The 18,435-nt window shown below is 42.6% G+C and overlaps 1 protein-coding gene and 4 non-coding genes across 5 annotated transcripts in view; 4 read left to right on the forward strand and 1 right to left on the reverse strand.

The window, feature by feature from the left end:
- The window catches only part of LOC145400424 (putative ATP-dependent DNA helicase HFM1), a 159,984-nt gene that overhangs the window by 87,173 nt on the left and 54,376 nt on the right, over positions 1-18,435 (forward strand). Inside the window, 2 exon segments of the mRNA XM_080272937.1 lie at positions 5,288-5,371; positions 6,085-6,229. Coding sequence (XP_080129063.1) covers positions 5,288-5,371; positions 6,085-6,229 — 229 coding nt within the window.
- Positions 9,814-9,885, forward strand: TRNAE-UUC (transfer RNA glutamic acid (anticodon UUC)). The gene has a single exon. It is a non-coding gene; the product is annotated as a tRNA-Glu (tRNA).
- Positions 12,894-12,965, forward strand: TRNAE-CUC (transfer RNA glutamic acid (anticodon CUC)). The gene has a single exon. It is a non-coding gene; the product is annotated as a tRNA-Glu (tRNA).
- TRNAM-CAU (transfer RNA methionine (anticodon CAU)) lies at positions 17,153-17,225 on the reverse strand. Its single transcript has one exon. It is a non-coding gene; the product is annotated as a tRNA-Met (tRNA).
- TRNAE-UUC (transfer RNA glutamic acid (anticodon UUC)) lies at positions 17,426-17,497 on the forward strand. The gene has a single exon. It is a non-coding gene; the product is annotated as a tRNA-Glu (tRNA).

Here is an 18,435-nt window from a genome sequence, read left to right on the forward strand (position 1 = left end):
CAGTACAATCGGTTGCTCTGGATAATCTGTAGCATGGGACTGAGTACTACCAGTGATGCGAGATTCACAGTCGTACGCTGTGTGGGAAGTGTGCAACTGAACGTTCATTTAGGGAGAGAGAGAGAGAGAGAGAGAGAGAATTGCTTATAATTTCGTGTCATTAAATTTCCTACATTTGTGAGACTCCCAGTTTGTCAGTTTGGGCAAGCGGGTGTTAGTCTTCACGGATCTACAAAAACTCCCATCCACAGTGTAATTTTGATATTTACCCATCTCCGCCCCGGAGGGGCTCGGGGACATGTACTGTTTTCACTCTGGGTGTTTGTTTGTTTGTCTGTGTCTGTTAGCGAAAATTACTGGTGCGATTTTGACTAAAATTAAAGGGATGATGGTTATGAACCCACCACCTGATAAAATTTGGGGCCAAATTGGGCCAAGGCCCAGGCTGTAGGCCCCCCAAAATGTATACGGTATTAAAAAAAAAAAAAAAAAAAAAAAAAGAGGTAAAAAATAGTTTTTTCGCCATAACTCCTGTCAAATTCGTCATATCGACATGAAACCAAAAGCTAAAGATGTATCTTTCAAATCTGCATCCTGTAACATGCCTCATTACATCAGGGGGGTCACCCCCCAGTTGGCGGTAGAGGGGTCAATGTCAGGTGGGTCGGGCCCAATATTCAAAATGGGTAAATAATCGTCAATTTTTACCCGATTTACTCCAAATCTGATGTGACACTAAAATGACTGCTGGGGATGGGTTTGCTGTGCCTTGGCACCGCATCTTGTTTTACAGTGATTTTACTCTCTGCATAGAGCCCTGGAAGGCTGAAATTAACTTGTATATTACCTGTCGTGATATAATTTAGGATTATATAAAGATCTTGCCATTCCAAGCTCTGGTATGCTGAAACTGACTTATCTTACTTGTCTTGGTATCATTTAGGACGGTATAAACTTTTCCTGTTGCTGTGGTAAGGGAATCAGTCCGCTCCACTGTAGTCCCTTTGCTGTGACAGCATTTGTTATATTCATGTCACTCCCAGAGGATTTGTACAGCTTAAGGACCTCTTAGCAGCAGCAGCAGTAGTAGTAGTAATAGTAGTAGTACTAGTAGTAATAGTATTAGTAGTAGTAGTAGCAGTTGTTGTTGTTGTTATAGCCCTAAGTTCATATGTAACGTGAACCCAGTGGACTGCAGACTGAAGTTGCCTTCTTCCTGCTGTCCACTAACCTCCTCTTCGGGGAATGAGGAGGGAGTGGAGGGACGTTTGAAAACCCGGGCAGTGGAGCCGCATGGTTATATCGGTGGCACCACAAGAAGGCGCCCCTCTCCGTCACCACCTCTCACTAATAGAGGTAAAATGCAGTTTCCATTAACCACACCACCACTACAACCGACACATCTGTTCTATCCCTGTTGCCTTGAGACTACTTCTATACACATCAAAGAGTGTCTCAGTGGGATGACTTTAAGCACTTCCATCAAACTAACCAACCTCCAGACGACTTCATTCGGCAATAGACAGAGCAATGGCAGTGACGGCGTTAAAAAGATTTTCCTGTGGCACGTTTCAGTACGATGATATCTTCTTTATATTTTTCATGCCACCACCAGACCCTTTTGTTAATCCCTGCTTTACGAGAGGCAGTGCTGGATTAACGATGAGGCAAATGAAGTAGTTGCTCCAGGACCTATGCGAAAAACGGCGCCTCCTCAGTTTGTTCTCCAGAGCTTTAATTTTTTTTTACCTTTCGACTTTCTTTTTCGAGGAAAGCGTCTAAATATAGGTTAACGTGAAAATAACATATTATATTTTTTTCTTATGAATAACGATGTTTCGATTAGGTCTATTGTAGTAAATCTGTTTACCTTTGCACTGGTATGAGCCAAATTTCAAACAGCGATAAAGGAACTTAAGGGACAATCCCGTCTTTCCTGCGCGTTTTTACACAAAAAGGCCCCCCCAAATAAAATGAACTCCTCACGCGTATTTGCCCCAGGACCTCCACCTTCCTTAATCTGGTCCTGAGGAAAGGAGAAAACATCAGCTTCAAATCGTCTAGTAGTAGCATGAATAAAGCTAAAAAGTCATCACTGTGAATTGATGGAAGTTGTTCATAATCTTTAAGAACACAGACATGTCGTTCTTGGGCTGTACCAAAGTCTTCGGATGCTTGGTGGTTAAGATTAAGACAGTTCCTAATGATTGGGTAGTTCCTTTTCGAATATAAAATGCCTGAGAGGTGCGTCGTGCAATTATGTGTGGAGGCTTACATCACCAGGTTGTTTGTTCTCACCCATGCCGTGCTTGGTGTGGTGTGCTGACGTGCCCCGCTGCTACATTATTCTCGCCACAGCAGCAGGTGGTAAAGGTTGCTTAAGGCACCCTATGGTCGCGACCCTGAAACACCCAAGTTCCGCCTCTGGATCTATAATGTGCCGACTCCCACGCTTACTGCAGTGCCTCACACAAGTCTGTGATGTCATGTTACTCAAACTACCACAGAGCACTTACTCTGTCATATGTGAACTCTGTAATATGTAGAGTACCCTATACCACATACACTAATAAAACATATATACAGACATTGGATTCTTATAAACCGTAGATTGAAACGAATATTTCGATGAAGTTAGACTGCAATTACAACCTTAGTGAAACTGAAGCCATTTTAATACGATGTCATACTGGGATATTCTTGATGCCTCCAGACCGTCTGACTCACCTTCAGATAAAAAAAAAATAATGAGTTAGATAAAGCCTCCATTAACCATTTCACAGGAGGTCTTCCTTGTACTGAACGAAATCATCAGCAGGCAGGAAGAATAGCATCAAAATGGTTCTCGGGCTGAAGAGGTCAAAGCCACTGACATCCTCTTAGTACGATTACCTTTTTCTTGCTTTTTTCGGACGATTTTATACACGTAATGGGAGACGTCATGTGGTGGAGAGGTTAATTAGTAAATGTCTAAGCCCTCCAGTTCGAAGTCCCTATCCATCTATTTGTCTATCTATCTATAGCAAGACTCCTGAATCCCGGAAGGGGCGGCCACAAACGAATCGCCTCCATATCACCCTGTCCTCCATCATCAGGCTGCCCTTCCTCCAGCACACACACACACACACACGTTTCATATACCTCTCCACCCCATCTCTCTAATTCGTCCTCGGTCTCCCCCTCTTCCCTTGACCTCATTCATACTCTCCTAGTCAGTCTCTAAAGCTAAATATAATTGTCGTGGGGCAGTAAAAATAGAATATAATACGTCTTGGAACTGAAGGTTAAATGGCCTTGCTACACTGTGTTAACTTGGCCCAGATTTGTCTCTTGTTTCCAACTTATTTCACGTGGCTCACTGGCAGAAAACGACAATATTACTTCTCTGCATCATTTTAGTAGCATTTCTTCGTGACTAGCATCATATTCGAGTGTTAATCTGTTGTTACAACTCAGCAGTCAAGAAGGAGCGATGGCAATTTTAGGCCAGGTCAGAGTTAAAATGGTATAGCCTCCACCGTAGTAAGGCGTGGGAGTGTGAGGAGCGGCGAGAATGGCGCTGCGTGATGGGGGTTTACTGTATATTAGAAACGTCCTTCACTCCTGACCCACTGCACCTACAGTATTACACCTGTCCTCTCTTCCCGCACCTGGAATGCCGCACACAGCCGACTGTCTCACTTCATTTACTGTCTACATGATGCACAAGATGTAGTATTTAAACCTTAACCATCCGCATAAGGGAATCTGTTTAACCTCTTCAATCCCATGACAATGATGATGGTGATGAAACGTGGGTATAATTTTGCAAGGGTACTTCCAGACGATATGATTCATATAATGAAAGATCTCCCTTCATGGAGGGATTAGTCATGGCTTTATGTCATCCCTCCGGTCTGAGCAGTTTTTTCTAGATTTGAATATGAGTAGAGAGGTATATGAGTGAGGGGGTTGTGAATGGGAGCAGGGCAGTGAAATGGTGGGGTACAGGGCGACATGGAGGCGATTTGTTTGTGGTTATCCCTTACGGGAATTAAGGCGTCTGGCAATAGATAGACAGACAGACAGAATATGATAGCCGAGCCACAGCAAGGTAAAAAATAATCGTAGTGACAAGGTTAATGCCGAAGACGAGGTATCTTTTCTACAACCCTTCGGCCTAAGGACATCTCTCATAAACTAAATCAGATCATTTGGATGTTCGCCAGTATAAAATTTTGTCAAAGGGTTAAGCCTAAATGTTGATTATGTGAGCATGTTCAGGAAATAGCTGAGGACAGGGCGACATGGAGGCGATTACTTTGTGTCCACCCGTTGGGATTGAGGCGTCTGGCAATAGATACCGGGTAGATAGATGTTCATTCCTGTAATTTGAGTTTACTGTCATGGAGTGCAGAACTGATTATGTGGTCTAATTTTGGTGACTTGACAAGGATAATTAATTGTTTCATTCAGTAATGAGGCAGTGAACAGTGAATCTCTAACATCTCCACTACAATGACACCTCTTTCTATGCCATCTTCATTCAGAAGATTTCATTTAATTTTAAAGAAACGTGCGGCAGTCAAGGAGTCAGAAGAAATCTTAATTAAGCTCCTACATTATGAAAGGTCCCCCCAAATTAATATATTTCTGCGGGGAGGAGAAAAATCGAAAAAGACGTCTTCGGGCTGAGGACGCTAAGCAGTGATATAACCCAGCCTTCTCTGTAACCTGGGTAAAATAATGTCCTCGGAGGCAGAACGGTGAATCAACTAATCGCCTGCTTTTGGATTTCTTGTTGGTAGCGGTTGACAAGGTGGCTGAGTGGTTATTTTTCTATACTAAATTTCTTGTTATGTGTTCAAGTTCAAATCGTATGGGTAATGAGAATGTGTCGAATTCAGTTAAGCTTTTTCAGTTTGATGCTTAATTATTATTTTTATTGTTATTAGTATTGTTAATAATAATAATAATAATAATAATAATAATAATAATTAGTTAGTGTTATTATTATTATTATTATTTTGGGGGCTATTTTTATTCGGGTTAGGGGAGAGACATCGAATTGGAGAGGTTAGACACTGCTTTCATTAACTCTTTACTTCTCAGGTATATATCCTAAGACGCGTGAAAGGATCTGGAGGTCGCAAGGGGGAAAAAAAAGTATATACTGTACGTTCTTGTAGTCAAAGGAATAACTTCATTTATCTTTTCTTTTTTCTTTTTTTTCGTTTTTATTAGTTACTGATTTTTTGTCCACTCTGCTTCTGGGGACCTCTTAATCAGTTGTTATATTTGTTGACAGATGAAATACCAGAACCTGGTGAACGGCAAAAGTCTCCTGGAGTCCCACTTGCATCTTCATTTGGTCGAGCATCTTAACGCAGAGGTCAGTACCACTTAAACCAAAATAACTGAATCTTTCCGTCTATCTATCTGTCAGTCTATGTCGACCTGTTTATCTGTGTGTATATATCTCTATCTGGCTTGACCTGTTTATGGCTGCTTATCTGTATCAGTCTGTGTGTATCTTTAGCCAGGTGCCATAATCCCAGGAGGAGTGGCTTTATGACTCGGATACATCTCTTCCTTAGCGATTATTTCTACATATTAACCTCAACATTCTCTTATATATTATTTACATTGTTTTAAAATACACCTAGTTTGCCTCATAAGTACAAAAGGACAGGGAGGTATGCAGAAAAAAAAAAATCACCGAGAAGGAGGTGTTGCGAGATCTTCAAAAGCCACTGAGAATACGACCCACAGTTATATGCCTTAAGCCCTTCAGTCCGATCATGTACTGCATTTATAATTTTATTCAGGCTACCACCAGATGATTTGATTCAGCCTCGGGGGAACCTCTAGCTAAGAAGGGGCTAGTTACGGCAACATCTGTCTTCATCTCTGGAAAATCTAAGAACAAAATCGTGTGAATGAAGGTAGCAAGAATATAAACTGTGTCATTGAACTGAAGAAGTTGAGTTGCCTTATTAGCTGCAATACTGTACTGGATTTAAAAGCATAAGTGTTTGGTCTTAGATCGTAAATATTTCCAGTTAGTGCAAGAGATCTGACTTGTTTCTTGTGGCCCTCTTGCAGGTGGTGTTGGGCACAGTGACGGACCTGGCCGTGGCGGTGGAGTGGCTACGTTCTACCTTCTTTTACGTCCGGGTTCAGCGCAATCCTAGCCACTACAGCCTCCCGCTACACCTCCAGCAGTCACAGCTCGAGGCGAAGCTGCAAGGTCAGTCAGTACCAGTTTCCCGTTGTGGTGAAGTCGACGATGGAAGGGTATGTGGTTCGTGTATGGATCCCCAGTGAGGTATAGCCATTACCTAATTTTGCTGATATTTCTTTTCCGGTTGTGGCAGTGGAAGGTGTTACATAAAGGGCTTTTATTAGTTGGCACTATGAAACACACAGCAAAATGGATATAATGTGGTGAAACGAGACTGTCGGTAGGGGAAGAATGAGAACTATGGAAGACAGGACAGAGCTGGCCCTTTTCGTCATGGTTATATATAGAAGTAGTGTATATAACAAAGAGTATATTGGGCAGAACGAAGTTATCTGCTTGGGTAAACATAACTGTACTAACATTCTAGCCATCGTGTGTGAGAAAAAGAAAAAAAGAGGCAGGCTGCCACTACTCCCGACATAATGGGCGACAGGGGAAACTGATTATTGGACAGAAAAATAAGGAATTTTTATTGTAACGGCAGAACAGGAATCACTATGATCTATTCTGTCCCTTTCCTTGGGGGAAGCAGCCTAGGTATATATATATATATATATATATATATATATATATAATAGCAGAATGTTGTCATAAATCTTAAGAACAGTCACCTGGGTCGTCTGCATACGTGTTGACCATGAAACAAACAGTACTCAGTCAGATGAAGCCTATTGTGTCAAAATACTGCACTTATCCAACAGAATTTTAAATATATCTATGGCCGTTGCACTGACAACAATTAATGGCAGGTTGTTATAGTGTTCAATGCAAAAATGTTTTCCCGTTATTAGTACTACATTTTGCCGGTATTGCCATTTTGTCCCCATTACTTCTAGTTGCAGTTTCATTTGTATATAAAACGAATCCTAAATAACGTCGTCATATTAATTATAAATCGTCTCTTCATGGACGAGATCTATTATCTCGTCGTTTTTTGGGATAGCAAAACAAATTTGGCAGTGGTAGGACCAATTTAATGGCCCATCGCTTCGTCCTCTCGGTTTTATTTTCGTCCTTGCTGTGGTTGTGGGGCCAGTGTGGTCTAACTACGGCCGACAGGTAATCTCTGAACATTAAATGGGTAGAAATACCCTTTAGGCATCTTTCCTATCACAACCTTCTTTCCGATCGTCAGTATGGGTTCCGTCAGGGACGCTCCACTGGCGATCTTCTCACCTACCTTTCAGACTCCTGGTCATCCTCCTTTCGGGACTTTGGCGAAAGCTTTGCCATTGCACTCGACATCTCAAAGGCTTTCGATCGAGTCTGGCATAAATCTTTAATTTCCAAACTGCCCTTATCCTTCTATCTGTGCCTTCATCGCTAGCTTCCTTTCTGGTCGTTCTATAGCCGCTGTTGTAGACGGCCATCGTTCTTCTCCTAGATCTATCAACAGTGGTGTTCCTCAGGGCTCCGTCCTATCACCAACTCTCTTCTTTTTATTCATCAATGATCTTCTAAGCTGTACATCTAACCCTATCCACTCATACGCTGATGACTCCACCCTTCACCTTTCCATTCGGTTCCCGCAACGCCCATCTCAACAGTTACTTCAACAAACAAGGGATGAGGCTATGGCAAACCTAATGTCTGACTTGGCTCGTATCTCTGACTGGGGTAAAAATAATATGGTTGTTTTTAATGCATCTAAGACTCAGTTCTTACACCTATCAACCCAACAAAATCTTCCACAGGTATACCCACTAATGTTTAATAATATTCAGCTTAATCCTGCATCATCCTTGAACATGCTTGGGGTTTCATTTACTAGGGACTTATCATGGAAAGATCATATTACATCTCTTGTAAAATTTGCTTCCAAGAGATTGGGTGTGCTAAGCCGACTCCGCTCTTTCTTTACCCCTGCACAATTGTTGACTCTATACAGGGGTTTTATCCACCCCTGTGTGGAGTACAACTCTCATGTGTGGGGAGGCTCCCCACATACAGCTCTTCTCAATAGGGTGGAGTCAAAGGCTTTTCATCTCATTAACTCTCCTCTTCTTACTGACTCAATTCAACCTCTGTCTCTTCGCCGCATTGTTGCATCTTTATCTCTTTTCTATCGCTACTTTAATGGTCACTGCTCCTCTGAACTGTCTGCTTGCATTCCTCCACCTCTACGACGGGCGCGTAGCACCCGTCTGGCAGCAAACTCATCCCTTTTCTGTCCAACTCTCTAATGCAAGAGTTAACCGTTACTCCCAGTCTTTCATTTATGCAACAGGTCAGCTCTGGAACTGTCTCCCTCTGTCTGTATTTCCTGCTGCCTATGATCTCCAGTTTTTCAAACGCAGTGTGTCCAGGCATCTCAAAATGATCGGATCTTGAATTTGGCTCTATATTGTATTTTGTTTTTCTCTTGGAGGGAACTGTTACTGCGGGCTCATGGCCATTGGTTCCTCCTTCCTCGCATTAAAAAAAAAAAAAAAAAAAAAAAAAAGTTCCACGTCCTGCCACTATTAATGATGACCGCCAAAGAACCGCTGACCACAGGTATACGCGTTATTGTTACCTGCGTTCCAAGATGCCAGGTATATGAAAACTACTCGAGCTTATCCTGTTGTTGCTGCTGGAGCTTTGAATGCTTCACTCTACTCAGTAAATCCTACACTATTTTAAAAGGGTATTCTCTCATGGTCCCCCCCCCCCCAGCAGATTTCCAGCTCATGGCATTCTCTCTTTTGTCGTCCACCTATTTTATTTTATTTTTTTCATACTTTCATTCATGGGAGGTATTTTAAAACATACCTTCATCATTACACTCAAATCACTAACCCTACAACACCCATTTCCTGCCCCAGCCCCACCGACCACTAAAATCCAATTCATTTCACCCTTTGCTTTGCTCTCCACCCCCACTGCTTTCCTCCTCCCCTGCCCCCTTGACGGTTTCATGGAGCAGAGTAAATCACGCGTTCGATGAACTGGGCTTGTTCTGTACTGCGGGACACTATCAGATGACCGTGATCCAGGTTATGGTGATATGAGGTAGGTCCAGGAATATTTTGAAGGTTTTGCTCATATCATTTCCCAAAGTAATGAGCGTTCAGCACCCCATTTCAGCTAGTAACGTTTGATATGTAAACGTACCGGTATTATTAAATGTATTATTGAGCGAGAAGCTGCAGTCTGTATTGGATATGTACTGATCTCGTGTGAAAAAAACAGTGGTGTTGCCCGGGCAACACTGGCCTTTTGTAACATTAGATAGTGGAGGACTTAATTACAGTCTGATATCTCACTTTCAGTTCATGCCAATCTGTTCAGTCTCCATGATCAGTAATATTTTTCCACACAAAAAATAAACCGAACCTCTTGCACTGCACTTTTCTGTACGTGTGTCATGTTTCGCCTGCCTTGTTACACGACCTGCTCATTCACAGGCGGATTTTAATCTTGCTTTCTACCGTTCAGAAGAAAAGAATAATATATCACCGTTATAAAACAGGTGGGAAAGTAATGATACAGCTATACTTATTACTGAACTGTGGTCCCAGGAACACCAGCCACTGCAATTATAGCACAGTGTAATGAGAGAATTATGCTGGCGCACTACAATTTCTATGGTTTCCCCTTTAACAACACCTTCCCATGTGGTCTAGTGGCTAGGATACCTGGCTTTCACCCAGGAGGCCCGGGTTCGATTCCCGGCATGGGAACACTTTTTGAACGATGTAATTTAAAATGCGAATCTGTGTGGACCGCAATAGGCGCAAAAACGGGCGTCATCGGCCGTGCTAAAGCACTGTTTTGGCCAAACCGGATAATCTAAATGACATTTTCTTCCGTGATCTAATTAAGAATTAAATAGTCAAATAGTCCATTCAAGCCCTACACATCCAGACTGGTCCAGTGATATGAATTCAGGTCCAAGCTATTAACTTCAGGTACCGTTAAGTTCAGGTTAATTTCGGCCCATTAGCTTTAGTTTAGAAAGATTTAGGGCCAACCACCAGTCCTTACACCTCCAGTCCACTCAAATAAATCCAGGTTAGTTCAGGGTTACTGCCGACAAATTAACTTTCACTACGAGGACGCGTCTCTTCAGTTAGACTACCATCAATTGGATGCACTCAGCTTAGGGAAGGACCTCTGTTAGGTAAGGGGCTAATGCAGGCTATATCAAACCCCTGTTGTTCGAAAGACCTCTCCTAAGCCGAAAACAATCGTTTGGAAGCGGCAATAATAAAATACAAAGTGCTTTACGTCGATGGGGTGAAGGAGTTATGTCAGTTCAGGATCAGTCAGACAAGTTTGGACACCCACCCATTCCGGCCCAGTTATGTAAATTTAGGGTCATTCAAGGAGTCAGGTCCCGTTAGGTTCATCAGCGTCACTTCAGCTCTGATCAGGTCCTTCACATTTGTTCAGGCACAATAAAGTCAATTCAGGGCCATTAAATTCCAGTTAGGTCCAGTCAGGGCCCCTTACATTCGGTCAGGCTATCTTATCCGGTAAGTTCAGTTAAAATCAGTCCACTTAATGTTGTGGTTTTGCATATACGTTTCCAACTAGTTCGGTCAATCGAGGTCATTTCAGCATCATTCAGGCCGGCCCTTTAGGATCAGTTTACTGTAGGATTATTCAGATCTAATCAGGTGCAGTTTACCCATTTATTTGCGTGTGTAAAACTCAGCCTTAGAGCTAAGACTGTCGAAGTGCAATTTAAATGAAAATGAGAACTTCAGTAAGGTCACCACAGTAAGCCTCTATACCACCATAAATGAAGCAACCCTCATGTCTGGGTAATAGGCATAGACTCCATAATCCAAAAATACAGTTAATTTATTTGATGCTTACTCAGAAACTGAATATGCTTCGTTCGGGAAGCAAAACTTGAGTGAGATGGGTGGAGTGTGGGTACGATTGGATGTGAAAGTGGTAGTTGGTGGGACAGGGCGGAACAAGTACACCTTGTGAATGTAGGCTTTGTATAAGGCGCGGCGTTGATGGTGGGAAAGTTTTTTTTTTTTTTTTTTGCGAGGGAAGAAAAGGGGTGAGGTAGATGGGGAGTTATAAGCAGAATGGTTCGGGATGAACAAGCAATCTTTTAACACTGTACTGATTCTAGCCTACACTTAAAAGGGGAAGAGATAAGATTTTTGTTGTTGTAAAGAATACTGGTCATCATCAATATGCCAACTTTTTTTTTTTTTTCCCACTAACACATGAGATGGGAAGGTCCCAGAAACAAGAACAGAGGAGAAGAATAGCTGGGTAAGTACCAGACACAGCGCCCAGTGAAATGGTCCCCACATCCACTCATCATTCAAGCCTCTGATATACTTTTTGGTAGCATTACACAAGCCAAATTATCTACACGGTAGCATTACACAGGCCAAATGATCTACACGAAACTAAGCGTCATCAGGCCAGTGAGTAAAATCTATTCTGCTGACTGCCAGGTTGAATTAGTGGTGCAACCTTCGTCATGTACTTGCACTTCATAGATAACTCACTCATCCCATTCTGTCCTTCGTCAGTTCTTTTGCTTTCTCAGTATCCATACCTCACTTAAGTCATACATTCACATACAACATCCATACAATTTGTTGAGCTTCCATGCTTCCTCGAACCCTGGAATTTACTAATAACAGTTGGTACCCTTTTCACCACCATACTCATATTCATTCTGTTGAATACACACACACACACACACACACACACACACACACACACAGAGTCTTGTACGATTCAGCATGGTAGTTAGATCATGACTGTCTTAGCGGTAACGTCCCTGGTAACCATTTTCAGCTTTCAGTCACAGTTAGTTCCGTCTGAACAGAAGACGAATTCATTCACTGAAAGGTAAATTAACAGTGATACCAATAAAGTCTGCCGTGAATTAGCATACACATCGTTAAGCAGCACCTGAGGATCTCGGTGTGGACACTTAAACAACCACAAGGAGTCATTTAACATCAATGCCGACCCACTTGCTAAGGCTTGGACACTCTTAATTGTTGATGTCGTGACCCAGGGGTTAAGACCCATTAATGCTGAGACAGTCTGCTTAGCTGGTTATTCGTCAGTGGTAACAGCTGGGGATAAAGTGTCTGATCATTAAATAAATTAAATTTATGCGCCTGATTCCAAGCTTAATTTGTTCTGAACCACAACTTACTGAACATGTTGGACGCAGTGTGTGTGTGGATAGATCCGAGACACCGTACAAAACGGTATTGACATGCTTGCCTCCGAATAAATGGGACAACATAACTATAATAAATGTTATGCATGCGTGCAGTAACATGAGAAAAACCTGCAACTGCCAAACAAGATGCAGCATAATTCCTATCAGATGGAGACCGTAGTAACATGCTTGGAAAATGTTTACTAGTAAATTAAAGACTGAAACAATGCTAAAAGAGGGGGGAGTAATACTGAAACAATGCTAAAAGAGGGGGGAGTAATACTGAAACAATGCTAAAAGAGGGGGGAGTAATAAGGCGGTTCTCAAGTTATTTTACATAAGTTACAGCACCTGAGGTAAGGAGGAAAAGTGAAGTCTAACAAAGCGGTCCCATGTGTATAGCATCCATATTCTGGATTTTTGTTTCTTAATTACCCTGCTGCTGTATTTACGTATTTCCAGGTAGTTAATAGAGCAAAACACGTCCAAGCAGATAAACAAACAAATATCGTCGTTTAACTCATCCACATACCGTCCCGTGTGGTCTAGTGGCTAGGATACGCGGCTCTCACCCGCGAGGCCCGGGTTCGATTCCCGGCACGGGAAATGTTTTGCTCTCGTTAGAAAACTATATTGTAAATGGTTGACTCTACACTGAGTGACAAGCCAAATGGTTTCCTCTCCACCAGGTAACCATTTACTACGCTGGGTGGTAACCATATAACCAGCTTATGGTGCATGGTGGTTTAGTGGGTAATTAAGGTGCTCCAATCGGATTGAGCCGGTGCAGGTTGACATCCAAGGAGTGACTGGGGTTTATTGCTCACGTAATGCCACTGAGGGATGAGTGAGGCAGGTCACTCATCTTAAATGTCAGGACCAGCCTGCCTAGCCCCGGGCTCCTACGCTCCTCGTGGGGTGACATGGGAGTGGATGATGGATGGATGGAAGAAACTGAAAATAATTTTGCTTCGTTCCTCTTTTGTGTTTTGGCAGAATGATTCCCCAGTGCTCGGGCTTGTACTACTGTAAATAGAATATGATATCAGTAGGAAATATTTAGACGGGGGCAAGAAAGGGTGCCAGCTAGTTTTCATGAAAGCCTGTCCCGTCCTTCGAAGAATTTAATGATTGCCAGTCTAACATCAGGCACCACGGTAAGGAGGCCGTGACTTCATGGAAACTATATTAATCCTTTTACTTCGTGCGCAGGGTTGATAATTATATATTTGGTTAAGTATTAAACAGGTTGCTAAAGAATATACCATATATATACATCTTCGGATCGTTTATCACAACGTTGTGGCAGGACATGCTGGCCCATGCGGTTTTGACCTCCCCCTCCCCCCCCTGTACACGAGTTCAACGACTGAAGCGTGATCCTGATCATAGCAACCTACAGCTAAATAACTTGATAAACTAAAATATACCTAGATAGTAAAGGAGAGAAAATGTGTGTGCCAGGCTTAGCCACTCATCCAACAGGTCCTTTGGAGTGACGGAAGGCAATAGTGAGTGACAAAGGTAGACATGAAACTTTATTAGTGGCAAAAAAATAATGAGTACAGTACCAGCTTAAACTTCAGTGCAAGCGGTCTCCCTTGTCCATGCTAAACAAGACGAACGTTGAGGTTGGCGAAGGTATGACAGTCAAAATCACTTATATGTCGATGCCCGGTGGATCATGAGAGGCCAGAAATACGTGTTTTCGTGTTTGCATTTCTTGATAAAAACTGGGAGGTGAGTCAATAAACCTGCTTTCGGGCATCTGAGTGAAGAGGTGATATTCCAGTAGATGGAGTTCCTCGAGACGCAAAATCAGCGGCTGCATTTCGTGGAAAATTCTTTGTGTGCCTTCTCTGAAATACTGAACAAATACGAGTTAAGTTTCGCAGCCACATCATGGGAAGTCTGCATGATCTTAGCTTTAAGCCACTTAGCAACAGAATCGCGGCACTGTTTCCTTGCACAGAGTCTAAGTATGCGTCCACACGCGCCCTGAAACATGTGTTGACAAAACAGCTGGCAACATGTTTGGATACATAAATGCAACAGTCTTTGGACATATGTGTGCAAACATGTTTCAATGCAGCGTCGAGCTTACTGGCAACAGAGGTGATCAGATAAGTGTGTCCATAGGAGGCATCTGAGACGTCATCACAATGTTGCTAACATGGTCTGGACGCCGCTGTTCCGAGCATGTTTGCAGCTTGTTCGTTATTGTGTTGTTAACGTGTTGCCAGCATTTGTTCTAGCACACGTATGGACGCGCACTAACAGTTTGTGGGTGGGAATCCCTTAGATCCCCCCCAACATCACAACCAGAATAACTCGTATTACAGGCATGGAGTAACTTGAAGTCCATTTGAAATTTGCTGCACCAAGGTATTGAGCTTACATATTGTGAAAGCCAGCGCTTCAGCAGGAAATCTTGACTGCGAGGAATACAGATGACTTTATGGGACGAATGATATACACGTGAAAATTATCGAGCAGACGAAATAACATGTCCAACAGTATTAAAAAAAAAAAAAAAAAAAAGTTCATTTCGGCTAGTGTGTAGTATATAAGAGTATGAAGTTCGTTTCCTCCTGATATAATTTTGAAAGAAGGCCAAACATTTGCTGACGTATGATTATCGTGTATGCCTTCAGTTTATAGAGTGGGTAACTGCAAACGATATATATATCATCAATAGCATCACCCTAACTCTCTCTTGTACTAATGTATGGGGTGGGAGAGTAGCAGAAGTAGAAAAAGAAAAGTAGAAAACCTGAAGAACTATCACTAGAGCGCTCAGAAAAATCGACCGGCACACATCCTTCTTTTTTTTTTTTTTTTTTTTCCAGGCCTGGGAAATTCTCAGTTCCACCTCGCATCCAGACGATCCACATAAAACTGTGCATCATAATGCCTGCGCGATAGGGCCATTTCGTCGACTACCAAGTTAAAAATAGGTGCACCCTTTTTCCTGTACAGCGCAGCTGTCGGGAGGAGGCGGGGAGCACCCAGCCAGCTCGCACGGCTGATGTGACTGGTAGAATAAGCATTCCATCATCCATCATGACTGATCATCATAAAATATTTCGGTGTATAAAAGCACTGTTGGCAGCTGTGACTGCGAAGGTGCTACAGGTTAGTAGGCTGGAGAACATTATTAATGTGGGGACATCATCTCCATACATACTTTATCGATTTCTATCCTTCGTCAGGTCTTCTGCTTTATCAAATTCTCTACCTCTGTTCCTCACACATTCACACAGCTACATTGTCCATTCACCTATTCTTGGCCTTCCGCGCACTATACCCTCAAACTCGTACACATACTTTTTTTTTTTTTTTTTTTTTTACTACGCTGCTTGCATCCATTCTTTCTCTGACTATCACATTTAAGCACAGTCTCTTCTACCTTTTAATCAAAAGACTTCCTTATTCCGTACCTACTACAAATCTCTGCATATCTAATCCTATTCAGAATATGCACAGTGTGTAACAGCCCCATTTCTACTGCTCCCACTCTTGACTTTCGACACTAGTATTTCATACGCATGTAGTATTCTGGACTCTATTATACCTTCATGCACTCGTCTGGCTGCGCCTGTCTTCAGATAATCTAGGTGTACTCTCTGCTTCTTTCATACATTAACCTTTATTGTCTACCACTGCGCTTCAATATATAACTCTTGCACCACCTCTGGTCTCTTCATTCATCATTACAACATACCGCGACTCTCTCGACAGCCATCACTTTATCTCCTTTTACTTTCACAACTCGCCGCTAACATACATTTACAAAGCTCTTAACCAATCTGCAGAGATCCTGTTCACTGATAGTAAGCAGCACAGTATGATCTTATATCCATCCATCACCAAATCCTATGTTGCTCCAAGAGAAGCGTAGACGCCCGGGGCTAGGCAGGTTGGTCCTGACATTTAAGATGAGAGTGAACAAATTTAATAAAGGCTATCTTTCCATCTTTCACCAATTATCACGGGCTTCATTCCTGTCCCTACAGTTTTTGCTTTGATCTGTGTGTGTGTGTGTGTGTGTGTGTGTGTGTGTGTGTGTGTGTGTGTGTGTGTGTGTGTGTGTGTGTGTGTGGGTGTGTGTATAAAACCACTCAGTAAAACACCTATGTTTCCTAGAAGAAGCTTCCCTACCGTGGTAAATATTCTACTGCTTTCAGTTATTTTCCTTTCACACTTGACATACATAACATCTATCATATTCCCTCTCTCTTCACTCTGTCACAATGCTTTCTGTTGATCCATAAATGCCTTGAATATCGTACAGTCCTCGCAGACTCTCTTCAGCAACGGTCTACCTGCATATAACTGATCCACACATTGCCCACCAATCTGGAAACCACCTTGTTCATCATATACCAGATACTCCGACAACTGTCTTACCTATTCTTTCACTGTTCTTCCCCAGACCTTACCCACACTTATACACTCACTCTATGTTGTTTTTGCACTCATATAGGTCACGTTTACTTATATACAAAAGTACTATCACAGCTTTCGTCCACTTAACCAAAAACATTCCAATCCTTAAGGCCTTCTGACGTATTCTAGGGCAGTGCACTCTCCACTGCATCTCATCTTTTCTGCTCTCCCATCAACACATGCTGCCTTCTCATTCTTTACCCTAAGCATTCTTCGCGTTACACGTTCTATTCCACAGAGATCCCTGTTCAACACCACTATTTCTCCAGCATCTCACCATATGATAGAAGGGGGTCTTTAGGGCTAATCTCCGTTTTTCCAGCAGCGAATACAAGTAAAAGATCTGCCCCGAGTGAGGATCGAACTCACGACCTTGAGATTATGAGACTCACGCGCTGCCTACTGCGCCATCGAGGCCTTATGGATAATAGTGACAGTGTTCCGGGAAATGCACCGTTGTGTACACAAATAATAAATTATAAAAGCGATATGATGTACAACCTTAAGTAGACGTCGTTACAGTTTGATGTACTTGATCTCATTGCAGAGCCAGGAAACAGAGTGTTTCGTGTTCTTTTCTTATACAAAAACGGTTGTAATTTCCCTCTACTCTTCATTCCCATGTGGTCTAGTGGCTAGGATACCTGGCTTTCACCCAGGAGGCCCGGGTTCGATTCCCGGCATGGGAAGAACTTTTGTTCTCACATGTAGCCGCAGCTGCAAGTGAAAACATATAAGTGGTATATATACCTCCAGAAGGATGTTCTTTGTTAGCCATATTTTGTTTCCACACGGGGTACAAAGTTGGCCAGGCTGCCTGAATAACTGAACAAGACCTTATATACGGAAACTTGTATAACTGGTGATACACCAGGTTTCGGTGAACAAGACAGTCTCTACGCTTCCATGTTGTCAGCTTAGCTGCCTGCCCCCAGTGCTCCGCCTGCATACATTTCCGAGTCCCTTTTGTCAAACTACTTTTAATGATATACTGTACGTTAGCCATTATCAGATTTTTTACAAAAGATATGTGAAAAGGTCTCTTAGCCAACCTGTAAATGCAGTACGTAATCCAAATTCCGCGAAATAACATGCAATGCTCGGCATTATGCTACCATTCCACGTACCCATTCACGATACAGATTAACTACCATCAGCTGCTACTTGTGGCCACTGCTAAATGGACCTTTGCTTCAACTTTCTTCGGTATCAGGCTTGTACTGTACCTGTGTGTGTGTGTGTGTGTGTGTGTGTGTGTGTGTGTGTGTGTGTGTGTGTACCAAGAGGCTGACATAATGTACAGTATGTATTGTGCCAATGAACGAAAGTTGGGGAACAAAACGGGACGCTCACGTATTAGTTACATGCCAGCTGAGGGTACTGTCAAGGAACTGTTTGGTAGCGTAGTGCAGAGTACAAAAACCATATCAGGGAAGAACAGGGTTATTAGGGAGGTACGGTACAGGATTATCAAGGAAGAACAGGAATATCAGAGAAGAACAGGGATGTCACGGAAGAACAGGGATATCAGAGAAGAACAGGGATGTCAGGGAAGAACGGGGATATCAGAGAAGAACAAGGATGTTAGGGAAGAACAGGGATATCAAGAACAGGGATATCAGGGAAG

The sequence above is a fragment of the Coenobita brevimanus genome, chromosome 52 (assembly GCF_032717465.1).
Source record: "Coenobita brevimanus isolate Jiangsu-jjx chromosome 52, ASM3271746v2, whole genome shotgun sequence".
Classification (NCBI taxonomy): domain Eukaryota; kingdom Metazoa; phylum Arthropoda; class Malacostraca; order Decapoda; family Coenobitidae; genus Coenobita; species Coenobita brevimanus.